The sequence below is a fragment of the Equus asinus genome, chromosome 28, assembly GCF_041296235.1.
Source record: "Equus asinus isolate D_3611 breed Donkey chromosome 28, EquAss-T2T_v2, whole genome shotgun sequence".
Taxonomy (NCBI): Eukaryota; Metazoa; Chordata; class Mammalia; order Perissodactyla; family Equidae; genus Equus; species Equus asinus.
Window position 1 is genome coordinate 37740634 of NC_091817.1, and position 25709 is coordinate 37766342.

Sequence of the window (25709 nt, forward strand, 5' to 3'; positions counted from 1 at the left end):
GGCCTGGCGGGGGCGTGGCCAATCCACCTGAGGCCGGCGTGCGGGGGCGCGGCTGGCGTGCGGGGGCGCGGCTGGCGAGGGGCGGGTCCTCGCGGCGGAAGGCGGAAGCTGCTGCAGCGTCACGTGACCTGAGTAACATGGCCGCTGCCCCTTAAGCACGGCGGGTGCTGGGCGGGAGCGGGTCGCGTGAGCCGTTAGGCGGCTTGGGGCAGGCGTGCGGTGACGGAGTCCGGGTCCGGGTTCCGAGGCGGCGCGCGGCGGCGGAGCGAGCCAGTCGGGCCCGGAGTGGCGTGGTCCATGAGCCGGCGCCGGAGGAAGCGCAGAGCCGCAGACTCCCCTGGCCCCAGCGCGGCCCGGGCAGCTGCGGGCTGAGGAGTCGCGGGGCTCCGGTGGGCGCCCCGAGCTGCCACCATGAACCCCGAGAAAGACTTCGCGCCGCTCACGCCCAACATCGTGCGCGCCCTCAATGACAAGCTCTACGAAAAGCGGAAGGTGGCAGCGCTGGAGATTGAGAAGTAAGAGCCGCCGTCACCCGGGGTTGGGCTTGGGGAGCAGAGCTGGGACCCCGCCCTGGCTATGCGAGGGTCCTCCACCCCGGGGGAACTCCTCACGCCTTTCCAGACAGTGTTGCTTCTCCAGGTTTCAGGCCCTTAGCGCAACGCTTGAGAGCAAGAGATTGGGAGTCCCAGCTTTGCTTCTAACTGACCGTGTGACTTGGGCCAATTTCTTTAACCTCCTGGTGCTCCAAAGGGTTGCTGTGAGAATGAAGTGACATAATGTGTGTATAGTGTAGGGCTGCCGTGAGAATAAAGCGACATAATGCATGTTTAGCCCTTAACACAGTGCCTGGCACATGCTGCGTCCTCGTTGTGGTCAACATCAAAAGTAGCAAATCAGAGAGTGGACTCTGATGGAAGGGAAGTGGACAGCTTGAGAATTTGCTAATGTTGTTGACCTGCCTCACTTCTTGCCCCAGCTTCTGAGAGGTGAAAGGGACTGTTAGGTGACCCAGTGGAGAAATCAGATTTGAAACCTCAAGATCTCAAGGCTCAGAGGACTGTTTGTTTTATCTCTGTCATATCACCCTTCCCTGCAAGTGGAAGTAGGAATAATTTGACCTTGCTTGCTTCCTCGGTCTTATTACGTGTATGTCTAACTAAGATCTGACATTTTGCTTTACTTCACGATGTACAAAAGAGGGTGTTTTTTAAGAGCCAGCCCTGATGGCCTAGCAGTTAAAGTTTGGCTCAGTCTGCTTGGCAGCTGGGGTTCAGTTCCCAGGCGTGGAACCACACTGTTCGTTTGTTAGTAGCCATGCTGTGGTGGTGGCTCACAGAGCAGAACTAGAAGGATTTACAACTAAGATATACAACTGTGTACTGGGGCTTTGGGGAGAAAAAAAGAGAGAGAGGAAGATTGGCAACAGATGTTAGCGCAGGGTGAATCTGTCCCAGCAAAAAAAAAAAAAAAAGATGTTTAACTAGGAATGTTTTATTAAGATTTTCCTACTATTATTTTACATTTGATTTTTTCCAGTCACATCTTTGTGATAAAGTCATGTGTGATAAAATCGTGTGGGTAATTTCAGAAGAGTGGAAAGAAGCAGGCTGTGAAAATGGAAGAATGCCAGTCTGGGAGTCAGGAAGTATGAGTTGTAGTTCTGCTTTGTCCAGTAGGGTAGCCACTGGCCATGCATGGCTGTTTACATTTAAATTATTAAAGATAAAATAAAAATTTTAAATCCAGTTCCTCAGTCGCACTACTCGTATTTCAGATGTTCAATAGCCACATCTGGCTACTAGCTACTGGCTACTATAATGGACAGTGCAGATTTTAGAACATTTCCATCACTGTAGAATGTTCTGTTTGACAACTCTAATGTAGTCCATGGTGTGACACTCATTCTTTGACGCTGGGCAAATTCCTTTCTTCAGGGTTTCTTAATCTCAGCACTGTTGACATTTTGGGACAGATAATTCTTGGTTGTGGTGGGCTGTCCTGTGCATTGTAGGGTTTTTAGCAGCATCCTTGGTCTGTATCCACTAGATACTAGTAGCATTCCATCAGTTCTAACAACCAAAACTGTCTTCAGACGTTGTCAAACGTCCTCTGGGGAGCGCAAAATCAGCGTATTGAGAACCACTGGGAGCGCAAAATCAGCGTATTGAGAACCACTGCCTTAACTGCTTCGGGTTTTAGTTTTCTCCTCAACTGAGGGGTTGGCTGAACTTTGCTAGGAGGACCCTCGCGTTCAGCTCTAACATTCAATATGTCCAAAACCATCTAGCTTCTCTCATCAAGGACTACTTTCTTGACTGCTTTCTTTTGATACTGCTGCTTTTTTATACCCTGGCTCTCACTAATGCTGGCAAGTCTTACTGATGGGCATCACTGTACGGTGTAGGAGACCCAGAGCTGATGTACAGATGTGGCTCCATGTCCGTGGGTTTTACTGGCTTTGAAGCTACATTGACACCCAGTTTTGTCCATCCCCCACTCTGTTTCTCAGTAATGTCTGGTTTTATCATAGCTTGAGTCATCTGTTGAGTCCTTTAACAGAGGTATTCATCTCAGCATTATTGCTGCCTCCAGCACCACCTGTGTAAGTGCTCTCACTCTGCAGGCTGTTCTGTAAGGGTTGGTTTTCAATGAGATTCGTTTTGTATTCAACATGCCCTTGGTTTGTGAAAGTCAGAGAAACCCCCTGGGACCTTAACTGAACTATGAATTCCTTAAGAGCAGAGACCCTGTTTTATTTATCCTCAGCACTTAGCACAGTGCCTGCCAGCATTTGACAGTTGGTGTCTAAATGAATGAATGACCATACATTTTCGAGGGAAAATAACATTGCAGTCTAAGAACTCTGCTACTCAAAAGTGTAGCCCACAGACCAGCAGCATCAGGATCACCCAGTAGCTTGTTAGAAAGAAATTCTCCAGCCTCACTGCAGACCTATGGATCAGAATCTGCATTTTAACAAGATGCCTAGGTGATTTGTATGTACCTTAAAGTTTGAGAAGTGTTGGCCTGAAGGACCCTACAGTTTCTAGCCTTCTTCAGCCATATTTGGAATGAGGAGTGCCCAGTTTGATATGTTCCTCAGAGTATGTGTTTCACAAATTGTTCAGGGACAAATAGTGACTTAGTCATCTGTGCTTCACCAGAGAGCTTTCTGGTGTCTCTGCATATAGGGACCTAATCCTGTTGGATCAGGGCCACACCCTTCTGACGTCATTTAACCTTAATTACTTCCTTAGAGGCCCTGTCTCCTGTAAAAAAACAAAACTGAATACATCTTAAAGGTCTTATTGGCCTTATTGAACAATTCATGAATCAGGCAGCATCCGAAGAGAAATAGAAAGAGGCTCCAAAAAAGTGTACAAAATGAAAGACTTTTTTATGCAGAAAGCAGGTGGGAGAAGGAAGGTATTAGCAAAGAGTAGATTGTTTCGGACAAGGTCACCTTCCTTTGGGGGGGTGGCAAGGTTCTCTCAGGCAGACTACCTCACTAGGTAATTCCTGACCAGGTAATTCCAGATTGACTGGTTTAAGATTCTACTCCTGGGAGAGGCTGAAACTGTAATTAAGACACATATTAAGTCTCGGTTTAGTGACATGGGCTGAGCACAAGTAACTCCATTTTGGGCCTGTTGTCTCTTTTTTTAACACTTCAAGTATAGTGACAGTGGGGTTTGGGACTTCACCATATGAATTTGCTGGGAGGACACAATTCACTCCATTACAGTGATCATAATAAAAAAAACTGATCATGTGTAAAGTGCTGTCTGCCCGATTTGGGGGAGGAGGGCAGTGAAACCTCCCTTGGGCCATTGTGTGCCCCTCATCTCATATACTTTCCATGGCTGCCCTATGAGCCAGGTAGTGTTACCCCACTTCACAGATGAGGAGGCAGAAGCTCCTTGAGGTTACATAATCCTCCCAAGCTTTCACTGCTAGAGCTGGATAAAAACCCAGGTTCTTCTGTCTCAAAAGGCCTTCCCTACCCAAAAGGGGGACATATATTTAATAAAAGAAATTTCGTACTTGAACATCTCCATGGTGGTTTTAACTGCCACTTTCAGTTTTCCAGAGCCCATCTGTTCAGGTGACAGAGCCAGTACTGCAAATGGTGTTCCAATGAGGGATTAAAATTCCTAATAAGAGGAGGGTGTTTTATCTTGATGACAGGCCTCTCAGACACTAAAAATGCAGAGAGTTGGATGCTTGGCTCAACTGCAGGACCTCTGGCCTCTAGAATCTCAAGACCAGGCTGTGTCGAGTGACTAGGATCTCATGGCTAAATGTGGGAGCCTGTGTGTACAGTCCTGGAGGGCTTTTTCCCCCACAGCCTCACTCCAACATGTCCCCACAATTTTCTAAAAGATATTTCACTTAGGCTAAAATTTTAGAATGGGTGTTTCAGGTTTCGTGGGCTCTCAATTTCAGGGGCTGTAGTCACTGATCAGACCTGATGAAAAGGTTGGTAAGACCCCAGGCTCTGCTCGCCAGGAGAATCTAGTGGGGGGAGAAATGCCAGCAGGCAGTCTGATAAATGTGGTCGATGCTCGCTCTGCCGGGGGTAATGTGCCCCACAGCGGGCACCATGGTAGCAGAGCCTCACACTGCAGCTGGCAAAGACAGTGCACTTCATGGTAACCAGTGCTGGGCTCAGTGCCAAGTTTCCAGTGTTCCTATACCTTGAGTCCCAAAAGTCAGAAAACGTGGGTACCCAAGCCACGCCCGCTGAGAACACCAAATCCCAAGGGAGGGCTTCTTGGATTTGAGCTCCTGGATACAATGATGCGGCACATAATGACCTTTCCATCAACAACAGACCACATATATGACAGTGGTCCCATAAGGTTAGTATCATGTAGCTGAGGTGTGTAGTAGCCTATGCCATCTAGGTTGTGTAAATACACTCTGTGATGGTCCCACAACGACAAAATCGCCTAATGACACATTTCTCAGAATGTATCCCTTTCCTTAAGGGAGGCATGATGGTAATGCGTCCTTGCCTGCTATGGAAATCCAGGTGGGAGGGAGCAGGGATCCCTGGCACTCTGTGAACTGTTGCATTTGACCTGGCTCTTTGGAGCCTGCCACCTCTGTGAGGAGACACTTTATTAACAAGTGGCTTACAGCGATTTTTGGAGTTTGGGTCAGAATTCCACCCAGCTCTGCTCTTTATTAGCAGTGAGACCCTCAGCAAATTGCTTAATCCAGGGGTCACAGACTGGCAGCCAGGGTCTCTGTCCTGCCAGAAGACCCATTTGGGTTGGCCTGGATTGCAGGATATCTTAAGTTGAGAAATTTCGCAGTGAAATTCGGGTTTCTGGCTTCTGTTAAGGAATTGGAAGGTGTGGCTCTGTGGGGCCCACATTCCCACAGAGCAGATCAGGGACGACCTAGGGGCCTCCCCTGTCCCACAGGCCAGGATATGGGCTCCCCAGTTTGTCTCCTGTGTTGGCATGTTCCCCACAGCCTGTCTTACCTCCCGTGGCGTTCTCACTTATACCTCCAGCCTGGCCCCCATAAGCATCTGAGTTTAACACCTCTGGTTTAACCTCTCTGCCTCGGTTTCCTCATCTTAAAAATAAATGCACCTTGAAAACATCACACTAGGTGAAAGAAGCCAGTTACAGAAGGCCTTGTATGGTATGATTTCATTTGTATGAAATATCTAGAATGGGCGAATCCATAGAGACAGAAAGTAAACTAGTGACTGCTTAGGGATTAGGGGAGACAGTTGGGCTACAGTTGGGAGTGACTACTAATGGGTACAGGGTTTCTTTTTAGGATGATAAAAATGTTCTAGAGGCCGGCCCCATGGCCGAGTGGTTAAGTTCAAGTGCTCCGCTTTGGCAGTTCAGGGTTTCGCTGGTTGGGATCTTGGGCGCGGACATGGCACCGCTTGTCAGGCCGTGCTGAGGTGGCGTCCCACATGCCACAACCAGAGGCACTCACAACTAGAATATACAACTATGTACTGGGGGGCTTTGGGGAGAAGGAAAAAAAAAGAAGATTGGCAACAGATCTTAGCGCACGTGCCAATCTTTAAGAAAAAAAGTTCTAAAATTGGTTGTGGTGTTGATTGCACTACTTAGTGAACCTACTAAAAACCACTAAATTGTATGTATTAAAAGAATGAATTTATGGTGTGTGAATTATATCTCAATTTAAAAATACAAGAATGCCTGTAGTGGTTGGTAACAGTGTAAGAAAAGCACTCATTAAGTGGTCACAGTTATTGTCACCTGAGATCCAAACGTGCCTCCTGCTGTCTCTGACCCGTTTCTCCTTTAGAGTTCCTCCACTGATTGTGTCCAGTGGATGCACAGGATATTTTGTCAGTTAACCCTTAGGCCTTATCACAAGGTCTTTGGCCCTTCTTCAGAGGCACATGTTCCACTTTTCCCGTTCAGTTACTGGAGACTCATGAGCAAGTAGAAACCAAATTACTTAAATGCTCAGCAAAGCAGATGGAGATGTTTACTCAGATTCTCTGTGGGAAATTGCTGCCCGGATATGCCGTCTGAGGACAGCCTGTTACATAGAGAACTGGGACGGATAATTGGACTTGCCAGGGAAAAAAAAAGGCAGCAGCCCAAGTCCACGCTGAAAGTTTTACAACACAGGAATAAATGCAGCTCTGCATTTATCTTTCTGTCCTTTTTGGAGCCAGGAGCATTGCAGATTCTCAGTCAACATTTGGTGAGTGAACATGATCTTGTGTGGTGTATGTAAGATCACAGATTGTCTCTCTGATTCTGACTTTGCACTAATACTGTTAGATGAGCTTGTGCAATGCAGAGCACATTGCATATATTATTTAATTCTCTAAAAATGTTGTAAGTCATTGAAATGATTAGCCCCACCTTACGGCCAAGGATATCTCCTCTGAAGACATGGGAATATGAGTACAGTGGCCGAAACCTCTGCCACCTCCTGGCTGGGACATTTGGACATCACCCTATGAAATGGGATTGAGGTTAAATGAAATAATAAATGTAAAGTGCCTGGCACCCAGGAGGCATCCAGCAGGTGGTAGCTGTGATATTTGAGGAGGGGGATAGTATAACATAATGGATAAGATTTTAGACCTTGGAGTCAGAAAAACCTAGGTTTGATTTCGGCACATGCATCTATAAGTTATGTGACCTTGTGTGTTTCTTAACATCTACGAGCCTCAGTTTCCCCATCCGTAAAATGGGTATTATTATAGCTAATTTGGTTGGTTGTTTTCAGGTTTAGATCAGATAATGTGTGTGAAGCATGCAGCACATTTCATGGCACAGTAATTGCTCAGCAAATGGTTACTTACTTCCTGCTTACAAGTAGAAAACCAGTTCTAGAGTTCCATTTCAAAACATCTCAAGTACACAGCTCATCTGTGCTCCCTGTGTGTGGTGGAGGCATGCTTCGGGGATGTCTGACCACTGAACGGTGTGGGGAAATGTATGCAGAAAGCTGCATTTCACTCGGGACCGCAGTTCTGCAGGAGGGGTGTGCCCTCCGTAACTGGGTGTGTTCACTTTGCAGTTGATGTAGTTTAAGAGAATGGAGAGAGGAACTGGTGTAGGGGTGAAAAGGCATGGGCTTGGGGGTGAGTCAGGGGCTCAGGTCCTCTATGACCTTGGGAAAGGGGCTTGGTTTCCCTGAGGCTCTATTTCAAATCTAGAAGATGAGACAATAATAGCTACAGAAGAGGTTGTTCCGAGGAATAGCTGAAGTACTAAGCGTGGAGTGTGCGCTTAGGAAGTGCTGGGCTCACGAGTCCTGGCACGGCCTGTGATTGTCATTGTGCTGTGTTACAGAAGGGTCCAGTGAGGGGCTGTGCTGTGTTGCTGAGACAGTACCCCCAGGGTGCCCCCCTCTTTTGGCTGATGACAGTTCCAAATGCATCCTACCCTGTCTGTGGCTCCTCCCATTATTGAGGGGGTAGTCGGTGTGGCACTTTGTGATGTTGGGAGCAGTGTCACAAGCTTGGAGTTGGCCAGCATTGGAGTTTGTGCCTTCTGGGGAATGGGGTTTCTCCCATCCTGTGACACGTCTGACCAGTTGAGAATGGAGGCTCTAAGCAACCTCTGGAGGACACTTCGTCAGCCAGGGTTTTCAGCACTTTTTAGAGGAAACTAAGCAGAAGCAGGTTCTCTTCCCTAGTACGTAGAACAGTAATGATGCCTGTGACCTCTACATCAGTGAAGGTCCCAGAGATTTGTGATCATGAGAGTTTCTGGGCCACATATTAACTTCAAAACTAGTTCAGTTTCAGATCTCCCACCTGTAGCTTACTACCTGTAGATGAAAGGGAAGACAGTGTGGTCCTTTGAAGAGAGACTAGGCTGGAACTGGGGGCGCCTGGATTTTTAACTTCACTTACTCTGCCTCCCTTTGTAGTTGCGTTTTTGTCTCTGCACGTCCCCTGTGAAGTAGAGAGGCCAAGTTCTGTTGACGGGGGCTATTTTGGAGCCCCTGGAGAGAGGTTAGAGCTCTCCGTCACCCCTCCGCAGGTGCCCTGGGCTCTTCTCAGTGTGCATTTTAGGATCCCAGGAATGGTGCCCTTTGTGCTACTAACTTGAATTACAACACTAAGGGCTTAGGACCGTGTGAATGTAATACTGATTAATCCAACAGGTTAGGTTTGGATTAGCAAACCACCCCTGTCACCGATACAGCAGCACCAGGCTTCACTCGGGTTTGCCCTGCAATTTGTGCAGTCCTTCGGCCCTGCCCGCCTTCACACATCCAATCCCCAGGCAGATGTTGACCGATTCCCCACTTACTGTATGCAGAGCACTAGGCTCAGAGACCGGGCTGGCACTAGAGATGCAGAGAATTGTGGCACCAGTCTGTCCTCAAGGACCGCATCAAGGCGCTATGGACATAGAACTGTACACATTGCAAGGAGCCGGTGACGTTCATCAGTGCGTTGCTGAGTACAGAATGTGGGTCCTTGAAGCCTTCAGTGTTCAGGGGAGGAGTGATCCCTTCCTGGGATGACCAGGAAAAGCGGGGGGTTGGATTGGAGCTGCCCTTTGAAGGCAGGATAGGATGTGGAGCAGTTGCTTTCCTGGAGAGTGGGGCAGACAGGAAGTGTAGAAGGAGTGGAGTGAGCAGCGCCCAGTAAGAAGGCCTGTCTGGCTGGAATGGGAAGGTATGCTGGGCACCCGGGCAGGAAGATTGGAGAGATCAGCCTGGCCCTGCTTTGGTCACCCCAAGTGCCAAGGTAAGGAGTGTGGGCTTGATTCGTGGCACAGCTCTTGCTGCTGTGTCCCAGAGGTTGACCCACAGGGCCAGGCCCAGGGCTGTCCAATCTGATGTTCTCATGGTTTCCAGAGCCTGGGGGTTCCGGGGCCTCAGGACTTGAATGGGCCATCATTTTTGTAGTGGCCTGGGGTGCCCTGAGTTGAGCCCTGGTAGGATTCGGGATGGGGTAGGCCTTCCAGCTGGCGTAGAGCAAATGAGAAAGGTGCTGCTGGGCCTGCAAAGTCAGGGGAGTGCTGAACACAAGTGTCCTTTTTGCCTATCTCCCTTCAGGAGACCCTGCTACTTTTGCAGCTGTTACCCCGACATTAGAGCCCCATTCCTCAGGCTCTCTCACCATTCAGTCTCTGTGAGCCTTTGTGGTCTTCAGAGCCCCCAACACGCCATTCAAATCCATACCGCCCACCACTGCAGGTTTCTCTGCATGGTCCTTACTGGTGCCAGAATTAAAGAACGGTTCCTTTGTCATGCACATGACTGGGAGCAGCTTCTCCAGCCCTGTCGCCTGCCTCTCCTCTACCTGTGTCCTTTGCTCTGCCAAACCAAGTGCCTCTCCTTCCCCTGAGCCTTTGTTCATGCTTTTCCCTCTGGGCTGCCTCATCCTGAGCAGCTCCAGAACAGACACCTACTCACCCTTCAGATCCCTTCTCAAACGCTGACCCTCGTGAAGCCGCTCCTGATTGCCTCCCTGCCAAAGATGCTAGTCGTGCTCTTTCTTGCCTGTCCCCTCCTCGCCTTGCGCTCTTCTCACCAGGTTTTTTTCTCTGCTTTGCGCGAAAATGCTTGTGTACTCTTATTTCCTCTCTGCCTAACCCCAGCAGGCAGCCTCTCAGGGGCAGGGAATGCTTCCTGTATGCTGGCTCTAGGACGGGGAAGAGTGCCCTTTCCAGTTGCTCAGGGCTGTTTGTGACCTGAAACAAGGAGACGGGAGAAGAGGTGGTTGCAGGATGGCCTGTGCTGCTGGTAGGGCTGGATCTTCTTTGGATCCCCTGCCAAAGGCTCGTGGATGTCCTCGCTCCCACTGCTGCTCTAACTTGTACCAAGCAGACACATGGCCTGGCTTCCCCGGGAGTGCTGTCAGCAGCCGGAGTCCCCAGGCAGGCTGTCTGCGCACGAGCTGGAGGCATGGCTGCTTTCCACAGCTTTGGTGATCCCCTCAAGAACAAGTAGGCACAGGTTCTAGATCTTTGTGAAGTTTAAGAAACTGAGTATTTTTCATCAAAGATATTTAAAACTCAAGCTAGAAACAAATCATTCTCAGTTGTCAGACTGTATTCACAAATTCTTTAGGCAGTGTGAGATCTCAAATCCAATCTCTTAGGATTAAAAAAGTTTGTGGCTGCATTGGCCGGGAATCGAACCCGGGCCTCCCGCGTGGCAGGCGAGAATTCTACCACTGAACCACCAATGCTCCAGCTGTCAGCAGCTGTGTGAGCACCTCCTTTTAACCCAGTCCTGAGCCTCCTTGTATATATGCTGATTCACAAAGTATAAGGCCGGGCTCTGATGCTGCCACATCAGCACAGCTGCAAGAACAGAAAGCTTAGACTCCAGAGCAGGAGGGAGAAGGGAGGAGGCAGAAGGTGTGTGTGAAGTTGATTTGCCTGCAGACCTCAGGAGAAAAACTAGAGCTCAAGTCCTTCCTGCTCAGTAGCAAAAAGTACATTGAGACTTTGTTCTAAGGTTTCACCCCAGCTTCCTGCTGGAGACGGGCCAAGGCTGAGGGGTGCAGCAGGGGTCCCCTCACTGGCAAAGGGCATGAAGAAGGCCTTGTTCCCAACAGCCAGTGGTGCCAGAACCCAGCTGCCATTCATGCGCTCACTAAGCAGGAAAATGGGATTAGAGACTCCCAGCACCCTTGGCAGCTGGGGCCGGGATTGATTGAGGAGACTGGCTCCTCCAGCAGATCTCTGTGTGAGGAAACCTGCCAGGAAAAGGCAAAAGCACAGCGCTGCATTGGCCGGGAATCGAACCCGGGCCTCCCGCGTGGCAGGCGAGAATTCTACCACTGAACCACCAATGCTCCAGCTGTTCCGTGACACATCTGCAGGGCTTTTCTCAAGGGGCTGTGTCTGTGACTACTCAGAGAGAGCTCTGGCAGATCACTGGACCTCACCTGGCTGGTTTGTCCAGTTTGGGAAACCAGATGGGTTTATATAGAACCATCTTTGCTGGGCTTTATTATGCCATTTTGGGAGTGGGGGCCTATGGAACTGGCATCGAGCTTCCACCCAGAGGCCCTTGGTTCATCCATAGCCCTCAGCCCCCTGTGGTGAGCTTGATGGAATCTCACGCTATAAAGATCAAAGAAGCACCTCACAGGCCATTTGTGCAGCCCCTTCCTGGAATACCCATCTTTGCTCCCACCTCCGCCAGCACAGGAGCCAGGCCTGTGTTGCTCATCTGTGCACGCAGTGCCTGGCACAGAATAGGTGCCCCATATGGCTTGCTCTCTTAAATCTTTATCAAACCCTGTCTACCCCCCATGGAACAACTGTTTTGCAAGAGTGGTCATTGCCTCATAGCACAGCACATTTATTTTTGAACAGCTCTAATTACTACCAGGTTCCTGATACTGAGCTGGAACCACATAGACTAATTGATACCTTTTGGACTTGACCATCCTTAAAATTCTTTGAGCCAACTTGAGACCCTCATTTATACAACAGGTGAGCAGTGTACCTGCCATAATGGAGACAAAGCGATTAAACAGTGAGTCCAGGCAGCTGCTTTGAAAAGCCCGTAATCTGTAGACCGCCCTTATCACAGCTTCAACTGCTACACTGGTACCTGTTCCCATGCCTGGATGCTGGGACAGTCTCCCCCTCCTCATCCATCTCACAGCTTCTTAAGACAGTCTTTCACCAGGCTCTTCAAAACCATAAGATGCCTCCCTGTTACTCATGATATGAGATCCACTCTCCCAAATCTGAGATGCCGTAATGGCCGTAGCCCACCTGTCCTGGTTGATCTCCCACCGCCGCTGTTCTCAGCGCCCCAGACTAGTTTGGCTAGTTCCTCCTTCTTGCCTTTGCCCACACATTTCCTCCTGCCTGGAATGCCTGTTTCTGTCTCCCTCCCTGCCTCCTTCAGGGTCCAGCTCAAATCCCACTTCCAGGAAGACATCCCTGATGCTCAGGCTGCAGCTCCCCATCAGCTATCTGGGTCACTCCTATGGGTCACATATTTTCCTATGTGAGGCTTCTCACCATGGAGACGCTATGAGCTTCTGAAGGGCAGGGTGTCTTGGCCCCTGTGCCCACTGGGCTCTGAAAACAGGGAGTGGTCCCCAATGAACCGGGCCTCCCCCTGCTCCCCTGCACTTTGGCAGGGCCTGCTTTGGGAGCATCCCCCCAGGGTGACCATGGGCACGCCTTCCCATGAAAGCAGCCTCCCTCAGACCTCCCTTCTCCCTGTTAGACACTCCCCAGGTAGACACCTCAGAGGCAGAGGCGTCTCTGCCCTTCCTTCCCTCTCCCGTATTGCATGGGCTCCTAATGCTTTTCTGTTTAATTTAAAGCTCTCCCCCAACTCTTTCCCACTGCCTCAGCCATATTTCAGGCCGTCCTTCCTGACCCTGATAATTGTGGTGTTCTCCTGTGGGGATTTTTCAGTCTCCTGTGAAACCAGCCCCCTCGCAGGCTGCCACCAGAGGTACCTAATTAACACATAGATCTGAGAGTGTCACCCCATTGCTAGAAAACTTTCACCAGATCATCTTTTCCTTTAATTGTCCCTAGGCACTCCCACACGCCAGCTCCTCATCCTTCTCTGAATATCCCGAGTCTTTTCAGAGCTCCTTGCCTTTAGCCAGGCTCTTCCTTGTGCCTGAGATGCCCTGCCTTCCTTTTCCTTACCTAGAAAATGCCTGCTCATGTTTTTAAGATCTGACCCAAATGGCATCTCCCAGTCAACCCAAGGAGATTAGCCCATGGCATTTTTCTTGCTTCTGTGGTATCACTTGTGCCTGGTTGCTACAATTGTTTGTTTGTGTGTGGATCTTGCCCATTTGCCTGGGGCCCGATTCAGCAGCATCCCTGGAAGTAATGATACAGACACAGAGAACCTCTTGGGTACACAAATGGAGGATTGAGCCAGTGTTGAATAAAGACGGTTGATCATTGAGGTTTTTGGCCCCCAACAAGGTGTTCATTTGCGTTCTCTTGGATTTCTAGAAGTGAGATAGCTCCACTGTTCCTCATTCCATTCTACACAAAGGGAAACTGAGACCCAGAACAGAGAAATGGCCCTTACCACCACCTCCCAGTCAGCAGCGGAACTGGGAAAGGCCTGCCCTGAGGTACCTGACTGCTTCCTCTTTCTAAACAGATCACCTCCCTCCCTCATCCCAGCCCCTGGAGCCAGCAACAGAGGTAGCCCGATTCCACTGGTCCTGCAGCTCCTCTCTCCTCTCTCTCCAGGCTGGTCCGGGAGTTCGTGGCCCAGAACAACACCGTGCAAATCAAGCATGTGATCCAGACCCTGTCTCAGGAGTTTGCCCTGTCTCAGCACCCCCACAGCCGGAAGGGGGGCCTCATTGGCCTGGCCGCCTGCTCCATTGCACTGGGCAAGGTGGGCCTTTCTCATGGAAGGACAGACACGCCAACGATGGTCCTCACTCTGACCCCCAAGACCCAGCATGGCCTGGCAGACTTGTGTTTTATGGCCATTCTCGCCACACCTAAGACCAGCAAGGCTGGCTTTGTGGCCTTGCAGACTTGTTCCCTGGCGTGGCCCCTATCCTGGGAGGCTGCAAAGGGTCTTAATTTAAGCCCAGCCCTCATGCAAAGCCTGTGGATCCCCACAGGAGCTGGGGTGTTGGTGGCACTATGGGCTGGGGCCTGGGGCCTGACCTGTTCTGAGCTGCTTCTCCTCCTGCCCCATCGCAGGACTCAGGACTCTACCTGAAGGAGTTGATCGAGCCAGTGCTGACCTGCTTCAATGACGCTGACAGCAGGCTGCGCTACTACGCCTGCGAGGCTCTCTACAACATCGTCAAGGTGGCCCGAGGCGCTGTGCTGCCCCACTTCAACGTGCTCTTTGACGGGCTGAGTAAGGTGACCGCTCCTCATTCTAGCTGGCTGACCTTCTGGGACCTTGAGTGCTTGGGTCCTTTTTCCCAGATGCATGCGGAGCAGATAAGCACATAGCTGCCAGGGACACTTGTTACCTGTTCAGTCTAATAATAATTTTTTTTAATGGGCTTGTATTTACATTTTTTCCCATTTCTCTGTTTATTTTTATTGCATTTTATGAAAGTATCAGTCCACCACAAATTGAAAGGAAAAAAATGATCGTTTGAAAAGCACTAACCTCCCTTATAGAAGTAAAGCTGGTGAGTCCATAGAACAGGCTGTATTTCCCCTGCGGGGAAAGCATAGCTCATAAGTTCTAGAAAAAGCTCTCCTTAGAAAGGCTTTGGAGTCCCTAATACCCTCCCGAAGGCCTCTCTTGCTTCCTAGAGTTCCCCTCCTAGGCCCTGCTGACTGCCACAGTCATTTCTAGAGTATCAGTCTGGCAGCTGCGCTGTCCCCTCCTCCAGGAGTGGAGAGAGGACACAATCTTCTCGGATTGGAAACACCTGAGAAAGGTCAACAGCAGGCAACCCCCCAACCAGTGGCAGCGGGTCCTGGAGGTCACTGAGCAGAACAAGGACATCTACTGTGTCTCGGTCCTTAGCCGGGTTCCATTTTGCCCACCCCCACCTCTCCACCTTTATTCCATCTCTTCACTGAAAGTGGTGCCCCTCCCATGTTCCAGGCTGCACCAGGCCTTGACCGTGGGATTTCAGTAGATTCCTTGTCTTGTGTATTGACTGTGACCATCTCTCTCTGTCTGTGCCTCTTGCAGTTGGCTGCTGACCCAGACCCCAATGTGAAAAGTGGATCTGAGCTCCTAGACCGCCTCTTAAAGGTATTTATACTTGGTCCCCACTTATATTTTTATAATCTATTTCTTCTATCTGTCTGTACGGCTTATAAATTCTATCACTGGGGACACTCTTCCTAATTTTTTGAAATTTTTTAATTTATATACAGTAAAATTGACTCTTTGGTGTACAGTTCTACAACAAGTGCATAGAGTTGTCACCAGCACAATCAAAATGCAGAACTGTTCTGTCACCCGTAAACATCGCCTCATGCCAGCCCCAGCCAGGGCAAAGGAGTCTATCGCTTCCCACACCACGCTGCCCTCAACAATAGTGGCTGGTTATGCTAAGCTCCCCGGGGCGTTCGCTCCAGACCACAGAGATTTTGCCATTTGATTAGTTCTCTTAACTTTGACTCCTGCTCTAAATCCATTGTTTTGCTTGTCCTTTGGCCTATGAGAGGAGGGATGCTCTGGGGACCTCTCCTGGCGTGGGCTCTGCCGTTTTCCTCTGTGGCTGCCTGACCCTTGGTGCCAGCCCTGGGCCAGTAATTCAACCAGATCAGGCAGCCACTGGCCTCTGGCTCTCAGAAGCTCACATGCCTTTGATCCACAGGACATTGTGACGGAAAGCAACAGGTTTGACCTGGTGGGCTTCATACCCTTGTTGCGGGAGAGGATTTACTCCAACAACCAGTACGCCCGGCAGTTCATCATCTCTTGGGTAAGGTCCAGCCCCTTGGCGCCATTTCTTCAGCCGTGATGAGCCTCTAGGTTAGTAAAGTCTACTCTCTGGCACACCCTGGGCAGTTCCTGTGGCTAGAGAGAAGCCTTATTGTTATCCCTCTAAGAGCCAGTGACATCAGATAGTCTGAAAACACGTTTATTCAGCTCTGCTCCTAAAGCCCATCATATTTGCCGCTGAGGGGGATACTGTTCTTTCCTTGTCCCAGGAAACACCCTGATTTCTCTTTGAAGCCAATAGTTCTGCTTCAGCAGTCACCCCTCTTCTAGCCTTGTCTGTCCTCGCCTGTGCATTCCCTTCTCCCTGTGGCATCTCAACTTCCCTGGAGTTAAATTACTGTTCCGCTGCACAGTTAACAAAAACAATAGCTGCCAGCGCCCCTCTCCACGTGGGACACCTGCAGCGCTGTGAAATGCTGCCTCTGCAGAGCCCGCTTCTCACTGCCCAGTCCCAGAGGGTTGGTGAGGAAGAAGCAAAGAGTCTTGGGTTGGTGTAACTTTCCCTCCTGGTTTCTTCCCCTGCGTCAGATCCTGGTTCTAGAGTCCGTGCCAGATATTAACCTGCTGGATTATTTGCCGGAGATCCTGGATGGACTCTTCCAGATCCTGGGCGACAATGGCAAAGAAATTCGGAAAATGTGAGTAGGGGGAGGAGGCAGGCAGCTGCTGCCAGCCAGAGACCCGCAGTACACACACCACCCGCCCTACACCCAACAGACAGGCAGCAGCAGGAGAATGAGAAGTTCACTGTCTCCTTCCTGGCTCATGTGCTTCCTTCCTTCTTTGAGGAGTTGAGAGCTCATCAACCTCCAGCCTCTGAAAAATGTCCATCTGACTCCCTCTAGGTGACCAGCCCAGAGCAGAAATGGGTCCTGGTGGAGGCTCCTCCAGCCCTGGCTGTCATATGCTATTTCCCTTCTCTTTTTCTTATTGGTAGGTGTGAGGTGGTCCTTGGAGAATTCTTGAAAGAAATTAAGAAGAACCCCTCCAGTGTTAAGTTTGCTGAGATGGCCAACATTCTGGTGATCCATTGCCAGACCACGGGTGAGTGTGTGAAGGCCCCATGGCCACCTCCACCTCCTCAGAAGCACCTTTCTCACTGTCTCAGAAAGAGTCCTGGTAGGAGTGTGAAGCAGTGCATCCCTGGATCCTAGAGCAGTGGAGTAGTGGGTCTCTATCAACATGGAGGCCCTTCCACTTGGTCTGATCCTGGAGGGGAGTAAAATCTGGTGACCTTCTTGCTGGCAATCTTGGCATTAGCACTATGAATTGAAATGCTTGGAGGGTGGAGCTTGTGTATCCATTAACTTCTGTTGAGTGTCAAACTTTCGCGAAACGTACTTGCTTAACACAACAGTCACTGTTGCTGGTCATGAGTCTACAGGTCAGCTGGGTGGTTCTTCTCACCTGAGCCGGGTATGGCTGGACTATCCTGCACCTACAGTCAACTGGGGAGTCAGCTTAGGCAAGGTGGTCTAGGATGGTCTTGCTCATGTCTGGCAGTTGGCCGGCTATCACCTGGGGCAACAGAGACAGTTGGTCTGTGTGTCTCATCATTCAGCAGCCTAGCCTAGGTGCATTCATGTGGCATCAGTGAGGTCCCAAGAGACATAGTAGAAGTGAGTAAGGCCTTTTGAGGCCTACACTGAAGCAGGCACACCATCACTTCTGCCCCTTCTGTTGGCCAATGTAGCAAGGCCTGTCGAAGCTCAAGGAGTAGGGGAATGGACTCCATCCCTTGATGAGAGGAGCTGCAGAGCCCCATTATGAAGGGCATGGACACAAGGAGGAGTGGAGAATCGTGGTGGTTCTTACAATCTAACACAAGATTGTTGTTCCTTTCCAAACTGGTACTGTATGCACGTTGGGAAGGCAAAAAGCAAAGGTAAGAGAGTATTTGTGAAGATAGAAGCAGTGTAGGCCCTTGGATCCCACCCGGTCCTCCAGTCCCATGCTGTGGGAGGGAGCACTCCAGCTGTTCATGCTGCCCCTCCTGGAACCCACCAATTGCTCTTCCAGATGACCTGATCCAGCTGACAGCTATGTGCTGGATGCGGGAGTTCATCCAGCTGGCCGGCCGGGTGATGCTGCCCTACTCCTCTGGGATCCTGACCGCCGTCTTGCCCTGCCTGGCCTACGATGACCGCAAGAAAAGTATCCTTCACTCTAGAGAGAGGAAACGAGCAGCCCCGAACAGGCCTGTGAAGTTATGGGACCTGGAGTGGGGGCGTGGGGATTCCCTTAGGATCCATCACACCTCCACATAGTCCTTGGAATTGAGGGAGCAAGAGGCAGAGCTGAACTTGGGACTGGGAGACCCAGGGCAGCACCAGAGCAAATGCCACTGTCCCCAAACCTCACCTGATTACTTACAGATCTGGAGCAACTCTCCTGGGCCCCACGGTTCCAACCCCCTGAGCTCACACTGCCCCACCTTGGGTGGGGGAAATCCTGTCAGAGGGAGGTCCGCTAGGACGTGGGGACATCTCTCACAGGGACACCAGCGTGGCAAGGAGAACAGGGCCTTGGTTCAGACTGCCTGTCTGTCCACTAACATACTTCTGGGGAGGACTGAGCCCCTGCCCAGTGCCAGTGACCTCGGGTTTAGGAAGACCCCCAGGTGGGGCTGCTCCTTACATCAGTGGACTCAGGCATCAAGGAGGTGGCCAACGTGTGCAACCAGAGCCTCATGAAGCTAGTCACCCCTGAGGACGATGAGCCCGATGAGCTGAAGCCAGTGGTGCTGAGGCAGGCGGAACCCAACCCTGACGACTCCCTGGTAAAGCAGGAGGGGACAGTCAGTGGTGAGTAGGCTCTGCCTCCTGCCCCTCACCTCCCAGGGAGGGGCCCAGGAAACCAAAGGTCATAGGACTTGACTTGGGGCCTCACTGAACCATCCGGGGCTGCTTTCCGTATGTTAATTCTCAATTCTAGTAACAACCCAGTGAGCTAGGAACTGCTATTATCCCCATTCCGCAGGTGGCACAGGGAAGATAAGTAACCCGACCAGGATCTGGCAGCTCCTAAGTGACAGAGCTGGGATTTGAACCCTGGCAGTCTGCCTCCAGAACCCATGCTTTTAACCGTTACTTCCTCAAAGACCATTAAGCCTTTCCTTAATCTTTTTCTGGCTTCAGCTACAGGAAGTAGTTGTTTTTAATGTAGGAATGTTTGGAGCATGGCAGGAGTACAGGCTGCAGGGTTCATTTGAACGTTAGCCACAGACATCCAGCCACCCAGAAGCTGCTGCCTTTACTGTGCCCATCATTCTCAGGGCGCGAGGGTTAGGGAAGCTCCAGCTGCAGTTTACTCAGTCCTTGGGAATTTTGCTCCCAAAATCAATGTCATAAAAAATGAAATGCTCTCCTTCCAGACTCCTCTAACGTTGGTGTCTTGTTTATCTATAACAAGAAGAAAACCACTTTTATGTTGATTGGAATCTGGAGTTTGGCTCTAAATGTTGTCAAGAACTCTGATTTTTTTTTCTTTTATCTCTTGGGCCTCTATCCTCACTGAGAGGTCACTGATCGGCTTTGGGGTGATGTTCTTCTTTGCGGAATCAACCAGAGAGTAACTGATGCAAAAACTACTCAAATCTTGAAGGCTAACAGACTAAATTCTGGAATCTGCCCCTGGGAGCCAAAAGAATTTCTAAAACTTTTGCTCTCATTGCTGCTCTTGGTCTTCTCTTTTGAACATCTGAGCAGAATGTCACGCACAGGTCCCACGGGCCTCCTCCATGGGTTGGGCTGGTAGGATCAGGCAGCATTCCATCCTAGACAGTCTCATAGGTCAGGTTACAGCTGTACCATCGCCACTGTGAGCCAGAGCAGTAAAAACAGCTGGAGGCAGAACGTTGCTCAGCTGGAGCATTGGTGGTTCAGTGGTAGAATTCTCGCCTGCCACGCGGGAGGCCCGGGTTCGATTCCCGGCCAATGCAGCAGCTGAAAGTTTTTTGACAGCTCCTTGAAAAGAAAACTTGGCAAGATAAGTAAGTGTGGGCCTCCTAAGGCAGGAACTTTCTTCCTGGGAGAAACTAGAAGATTCTCAGGGCTAGACATATTTTGTCAACTTTCACTGATGTATGAGTATTTTATCTTCTCATTTTTTTGATTTTCATTTTAGAAAACTTGGAAAGTAGAGAAAAATATAAAGAAGCAAGATTATCCCCATCAAGAGGCAATGAATATTATAATTTTGGCATATATTTTCCATTATATATACATATATATATTTGAGATCATATGTATAAAGATATATATATATATATATATATGATCTACTTATATAATTCCATATCTTTCCTTTTTTGTTTGGATAATAGATTTTATTGATTTTTATTTTGTTTTGCTTTGTTTTGCTTTTGGCTTGACAAGTCACAGCAAGCAGAACTTTTGAATATTTTATACTGACTTGAAAAGTTAGTGCTTCTTAATCCATAGAGTCATAAAGTAGAATAATGGTTGCATAGCCGAAGGGGAAGAAGTGATTAGGACTGACTGCTAATAGATGCCTGGCCTCTTTTGGGGGTGATGGAAATGTTCTGGAATTAAATAGTGATGCTTGCATAACTTTGTGGATGTACAAAAAATCACCCATTGCACACTTTAAAAAGGTGAACTTTCTGTTAAGGGATGTTGTTACATGAACTATATATCAATTTTTTTTAAAAAAAGTTAGTGCCTCTTCCCCTACAGTGGAACCTGGCAGCCCGTGCCCCACCCTTTCTGCTTATGTGGCAGCAAGTCAAGCTGTCTGGAAAGGAACCGCTGCTTTCTGTGGCTCATGGCAGCAGCTAAAAACCTTCTGCCAGCTGGAGCATTGGTGGTTCAGTGGTAGAATTCTCGCCTGCCACGCGGGAGGCCCGGGTTCGATTCCCGGCCAATGCAGCTTATTTCACTTTTTAGGTGGTTTCCCTAAGCATTCTTGAAACAACTCGCTGCTCAGGAGACTCTTATCTTACACCAGGATACATTCAGGCAGCTTGGCTCTGCATTTTACTGCCTCATAAACAGCATTTCAGCAGTTGCAGAACTCACATTATGGTAGTTCCCAGAGATGGGAACAGCTAATTTGGGGGCTGCACATCCGCTCCAGACCCACTCAGTTTGTAATGAACCACTACTTTACAAAGATGCCAGAAGAAGGTCCCAGCAAGCGAAAAGAGCAATGATTTAGCTAGTCAGTCAACGGGTTCATTCCAGCCTCTCCCGCGTACTCTTATTATTCTGCTCCACTCCTCCACCCAGCTCCACCTGGCAAAGGCAAGAACCTCCTGCCTGGTCTCTCTCCCAACTCGGTCTGTGTTTCTGCATCCCACAGCACAGCATGTTCTTCACTGCACACCTCCAGGCAAGGCCCACAGTGAGGCTTGTCCACCAGACCCTCTGTGCGTGAACGTATTCTCGCACACATGCTTCTCCCTCACCCCTCACCACTGTGCTCTGGTCAGGGCAGGCCCTCGTTTGTGACACGCTGCTCCCAGCCCCTCTCCACTTGCTCTGGTTCCCCTTCAGCCCTGCCAGTTGCCTGGGGCAGGGGGGGTTTTCACAGCGCAGTGTCCTTTCTCTGACTCTGAGCTCCTATGGCACTCGATGTGTCCTCCCTGTTCCCCTCTATGACATTCCCTGATTGTCTCAAGTGTCCTGGCCTAGATTCTGGGGTCAGAATCACCTGCCTATGAGTCCTGGCTCTGCTGACTTCATATCTATTGCCCTTGGACAGGCTGCTTGGGCTTTCTAAGCTCAGATTCCTTATTTGTTAAATAGGGCAGCAATAATAATACTGAACCTACAGTGTGGTTGTGAGTTTCAAAGGAGATTTTTGCATTTACAGCCCTTAGTACATGGCCCAGGCCAAACACTCTCAATAATAGCTGCTTTGGTGTCAAGTTCTTTTAATGCGTGTGTATAATATATCCACCTACTTAGCAAGGTTCTCAGGGGCAGGGCTTTTGCTCCCTGGATCTTTATCATCACATTGCCCAGGTGGTAATGGGCCCCTAGTCGGGGTCAGGGATGGAAGTTCATGTACAAGTGAGGAGCAGAGCTACCAATAGGGTTTCCACTGGAGGGCTGGTGACCTCCCTTGGTGAACATGTAATGGGATCCATCCGTTTGCAAAGCTTCGATGAGACTGGGTGTGTCAGCACCTTCTGTGGACACTCAGATGCAGTTGAATCAGACCCAGGACTTGCCTGCAAAGAGCTCAGGGACAGATCCACAGATGAGTAATCATGTGACGCTGTGGTCACAGAGGACTGGGGCACCAGGAGGTTGTTGGAACTGGATCTTTTCTTTCTCCTTAGCTTCCACTCCCCTAGCCCTACTCCCATTTTTTGCTCTGATTATAAAGGAAACACACGTTCCCTGTAGAGATTTTGGAAAAAACAGAGACATTCCTACTGGGAGAAGGCAGAGGGTAAACAAGTTAAATACATTGTCTGGCAGATACGTTTGGCAGCATGCATTAAAAGCCTTCAAAGTTTAAGAATTTACCCTTAGGAAATGAATATAGATGTAGGTAAGGTTTTTCGTTTTAAGCACCTAACAAATGTTAGCTCATTTATTGTCATAACAATCCTATGGTGTTGGCACTGCCCTTACCCCATTAGACAGGTGAGGAAATGGAGGCACAGTCAACTAATCTGCCCAGGGTCGCATAACTAGTCAGTAGGGGAGTGAGGGCTCAGACTTGGCCCACGGGCTCCAGAGTCTATGCTCATAGCACTGTTTACACTATGATTCTTTGAAGAGGGAATTAATACAAAAGGGCAACCACAGATCTCAGCTTGACTGGGAATTGGAGAACTGCAAAGTAAAACCATGTGTCATTTTTACTCATCAACGTGGCAAACATTTAGGGGATAACTAATATCCCTGGTGAGGCTTTGGGGAGATGGGTGCTCCTCTGTTCTTGAAATGCATATATATTGGTAGAATCTTCCTAAAGGTCAACTTGGCAATATCTATTGAAGTGTCAAATATCTGGTCCTTCCACTCGGCAGCCCCCCTTTACCTAGGATCCTGGAGAAATGCTTGCACTCGTGTATAAGGAAGCATGGGAGAGATGTAAGAGTGAAAATTAGAAAACAGTCAAAACTAAGTTGAAGCCAATTTCCAACATCACATCATTTCATCTATAAATGTGTGTGATTCTAAAAGCCAAGAGGGAGGGAGGCCTCCAGGGGCATGGAGTCCCAGCTGCTGTTCCCAGCTGGCCTGCTCAGGCTTCCCCACATGTCCTCCCCTTTCCCCAGGCCTGTTCCAGCGACATGGGGCTGCTCAGCAGGCCCAGCCTGCAGCCGCAGCTCCTCCTGCCTGCTCCGAACCGTGCCCAGTCCCCTAAAGGGCCTCTAGGACCGAGGGGACAGGCAGCAGCTCAGAGCTTTTCTCTTCAAAGTGGAAATCCAGGCCCCCTTTACTGGAGAGAAAAAGGTCCATGGTCCACAGGGAACAGCACTGCTTTAAGACATAATAGGAAGTGAAAAAAGCAAGTTTCAGAAAATTTGCTATGATCCCATTTTTGTCTATAAAACAAAGAGTAGGATTAGCAAAAGACAGAGGAGGGTACTTGACGAAGGGTAAAGTGGTTACCTCCGTGAAGTCAAATTGAAGACTAAGGAGAGGTGGGCTTGGCTTTGTTTTGTTTGAAATTTTTAGACTGAGAATATGTTTTACTTGTATAATTTAAAGTTTTTAACAAGCCAAAGCTGGTACCATTTGAACAACAATTTATTAATGGTAGTTTTAAATATCCATAGGTCCATAATGATATAAGTAGTTGGATGGATGGATGGATGAATAGGTAGGTAGGTAGGTAGACAGACAGACAGATAGATAGATAGATAGGTAGGTAAGTTGAAAGACAAATGGTTGAGAAGGGACAGCAATGCCTGTAAAAGGATTCCAGTTAGTAAATGTAGAAGGAAAGAGCAAACTAGAAAATCACCATTAGGCAGACTCCACAGTAATAATTGTTGTAGGCAACATCCACCGATGGCTGCTAAAATCAGTGGGGGAGTGTTTGAGGAAAAAGCTAGATATCTGTCTAGTCTCAAGTATCTCCCCTGAGATATTTTTTAATTACCAAAGAAAAAAACTTTACAGGGGAGAAACCCAGCAGATGCCACCGTAATCGATGATGAGGTGAACACTCCCGGTAACAAGACCAATAGATAGCATGTACCCCGATGTTATGCACCGAAAAAGTGCACCACTTCTGTGGCATTCTTCCAGAAATGCCAGGCTAATCACAAGGAAACATGAGGCCACCCCAACTTGAGAGACATTCTACAAAGTAACTGACCAGGGCTTCCAAAGTATCGAGTTCACGAAGGATACAGAAAGACTGAGGAACTGTGATGAATTGAAGGGGACTAAGGAGACAGGACAACTAAATGCAGTGTGGGGTCGCAGATTCCATCCTGGAACAAAGGACGCGAGTGGAAAAACCGATGAAATTCAGATTAGGTCTGTAGTTAAGTTAATAGTGTGATGTCAGTGCCACTTTCCTGGTTTGATAATTGAACTATGGGTCTGAATGATGTTAACATTAGAGGCAGCTGGGTGAAGGGTATACAGAGAATTCTGTTACTATTTTTGCAACTTTTCTGTAAATCTAAAGTTCTTTCAAAATAAAAGATTTTTTTTTAATTTAAGAAAATAGCCATTACACCCTGTCTACTCTAACCCTCTAACTCTAACAACGTCTAATCTACTTTCTATCTCTATAGATTTGCCTGTTCTAGGCATTTCTTATAAATGGAATAATACAATGTGTGGTCCTTTGTGACTAGTTTCTTTCCCTTAGCGTAATGTTTTCAAGGTTCCTCCATGTTGTAGTGTGTATCAGTACTTCCTTCCTTTTTATTGCCAAATAATAGTTCATTGAATGGCTATAACACATTTTGTTTATCCATTCATCAGTTGATAGACATTTGGATTGTTGCCATGTTTTGACTATTGTATATAGTCACAAGCTGCTATGAACATGGTATACAAGTTTTGGTGTGGACGTAAGTGTTCATTTCTCTTGGGTATATACCTAGGAGTGGAATCACATGGTAACTGTGTTTAGCCTTTTGCAGAATTTCCAGACTGTTTTCCAAAGCAACTGTACCATTTTACTTTCCCACCAGCAATGTCTAAAGATTCCAGTTTGTCCACATCCTTGCCACCACTTGTTATTATCATCCATCTCTTTTATTTTAGCTATCCAGGGGATGTGAAATGGTATCGCATTGCAGTTTCGATTTGCATTTCCCTGATAGCTAATCATGTTGATTATCTGAGAAGTCATTTTTAGCACCTGTTGCCCTTGGGCCAACAGTTTGTCGTAGATTTCCCAGAGGTGTTCAGCACTATTGTCCCTCTCCTTGTGAGATCCCTCTGCCTGAAAACCTGCAAGCATGGGTCTATCCCCAAAGCTTTGGGGCGTAAGTGGCTCCAGGGCCACATTCCTTTTCAAGAACCAGAATCAAGGCCAGAATCAAGGTGGGAGGCAGAGGGGAGGGCTAGAGAATCAGTGTGTCCTTATAACAGAGATCTTGTTCATTCAAAAGACCCTAACAGCCTTTAGCATGATGCCTTGTTCCTCTTACTCTCCCCAGGAGGCCCCAGTGGTTCTTGTGACTCCAGCTTCAGTAGTGGCATCAGTGTCTTCACTCCAGCCAGGTAAGTGGTTTGTTCCAGTCAGAAGTGTTTGTGGAAAGCGAGCAACCTGTATCTTTCCTGGATGCAGGAGACTACAGCGAAGACCCGAGGCATACTCTGCTTAGGGCCACTGAAGTGCCAGAGGGAATCTGAAGGACACTGAGCAAGCCCAACTCA

The 25709-nt window shown here is 48.9% G+C and overlaps 1 protein-coding gene and 4 non-coding genes across 10 annotated transcripts in view; 3 read left to right on the plus strand and 2 right to left on the minus strand.

Moving 5' to 3' along the window:
- VAC14 (VAC14 component of PIKFYVE complex) overlaps positions 1–25709 on the plus strand; it is a 104730-nt gene continuing 79021 nt past the window's right edge. Inside the window, exons 1-11 of one of the 6 annotated variants that reach the window (XM_070500450.1) lie at positions 131–515; positions 13443–13567; positions 13689–13839; positions 14157–14324; positions 15118–15180; positions 15752–15859; positions 16408–16517; positions 16817–16923; positions 17899–18033; positions 18531–18683; positions 25490–25553. In XM_070500450.1, coding sequence (XP_070356551.1) covers positions 16516–16517; positions 16817–16923; positions 17899–18033; positions 18531–18683; positions 25490–25553 — 461 coding nt within the window. In that variant the 5' untranslated portion in view covers positions 131–515; positions 13443–13567; positions 13689–13839; ... (2 more) ...; positions 15752–15859; positions 16408–16515. Of the gene's footprint in view, positions 516–13442; positions 13568–13688; positions 13840–14156; positions 14325–15117; positions 15181–15751; positions 15860–16407; positions 16518–16816; positions 16924–17898; positions 18034–18530; positions 18684–25489; positions 25554–25709 lie in introns of all 6 variants that reach the window. The other 5 variants (XM_014829147.3, XM_070500446.1, XM_070500449.1 and 2 more) reach the window with 5 other exon arrangements.
- On the minus strand, positions 10608–10678 carry TRNAG-GCC (transfer RNA glycine (anticodon GCC)). The gene has a single exon. It is a non-coding gene; the product is annotated as a tRNA-Gly (tRNA).
- Positions 11220–11290, minus strand: TRNAG-GCC (transfer RNA glycine (anticodon GCC)). Its single transcript has one exon. It is a non-coding gene; the product is annotated as a tRNA-Gly (tRNA).
- On the plus strand, positions 19749–19819 carry TRNAG-GCC (transfer RNA glycine (anticodon GCC)). The gene has a single exon. It is a non-coding gene; the product is annotated as a tRNA-Gly (tRNA).
- TRNAG-GCC (transfer RNA glycine (anticodon GCC)) lies at positions 20698–20768 on the plus strand. The gene has a single exon. It is a non-coding gene; the product is annotated as a tRNA-Gly (tRNA).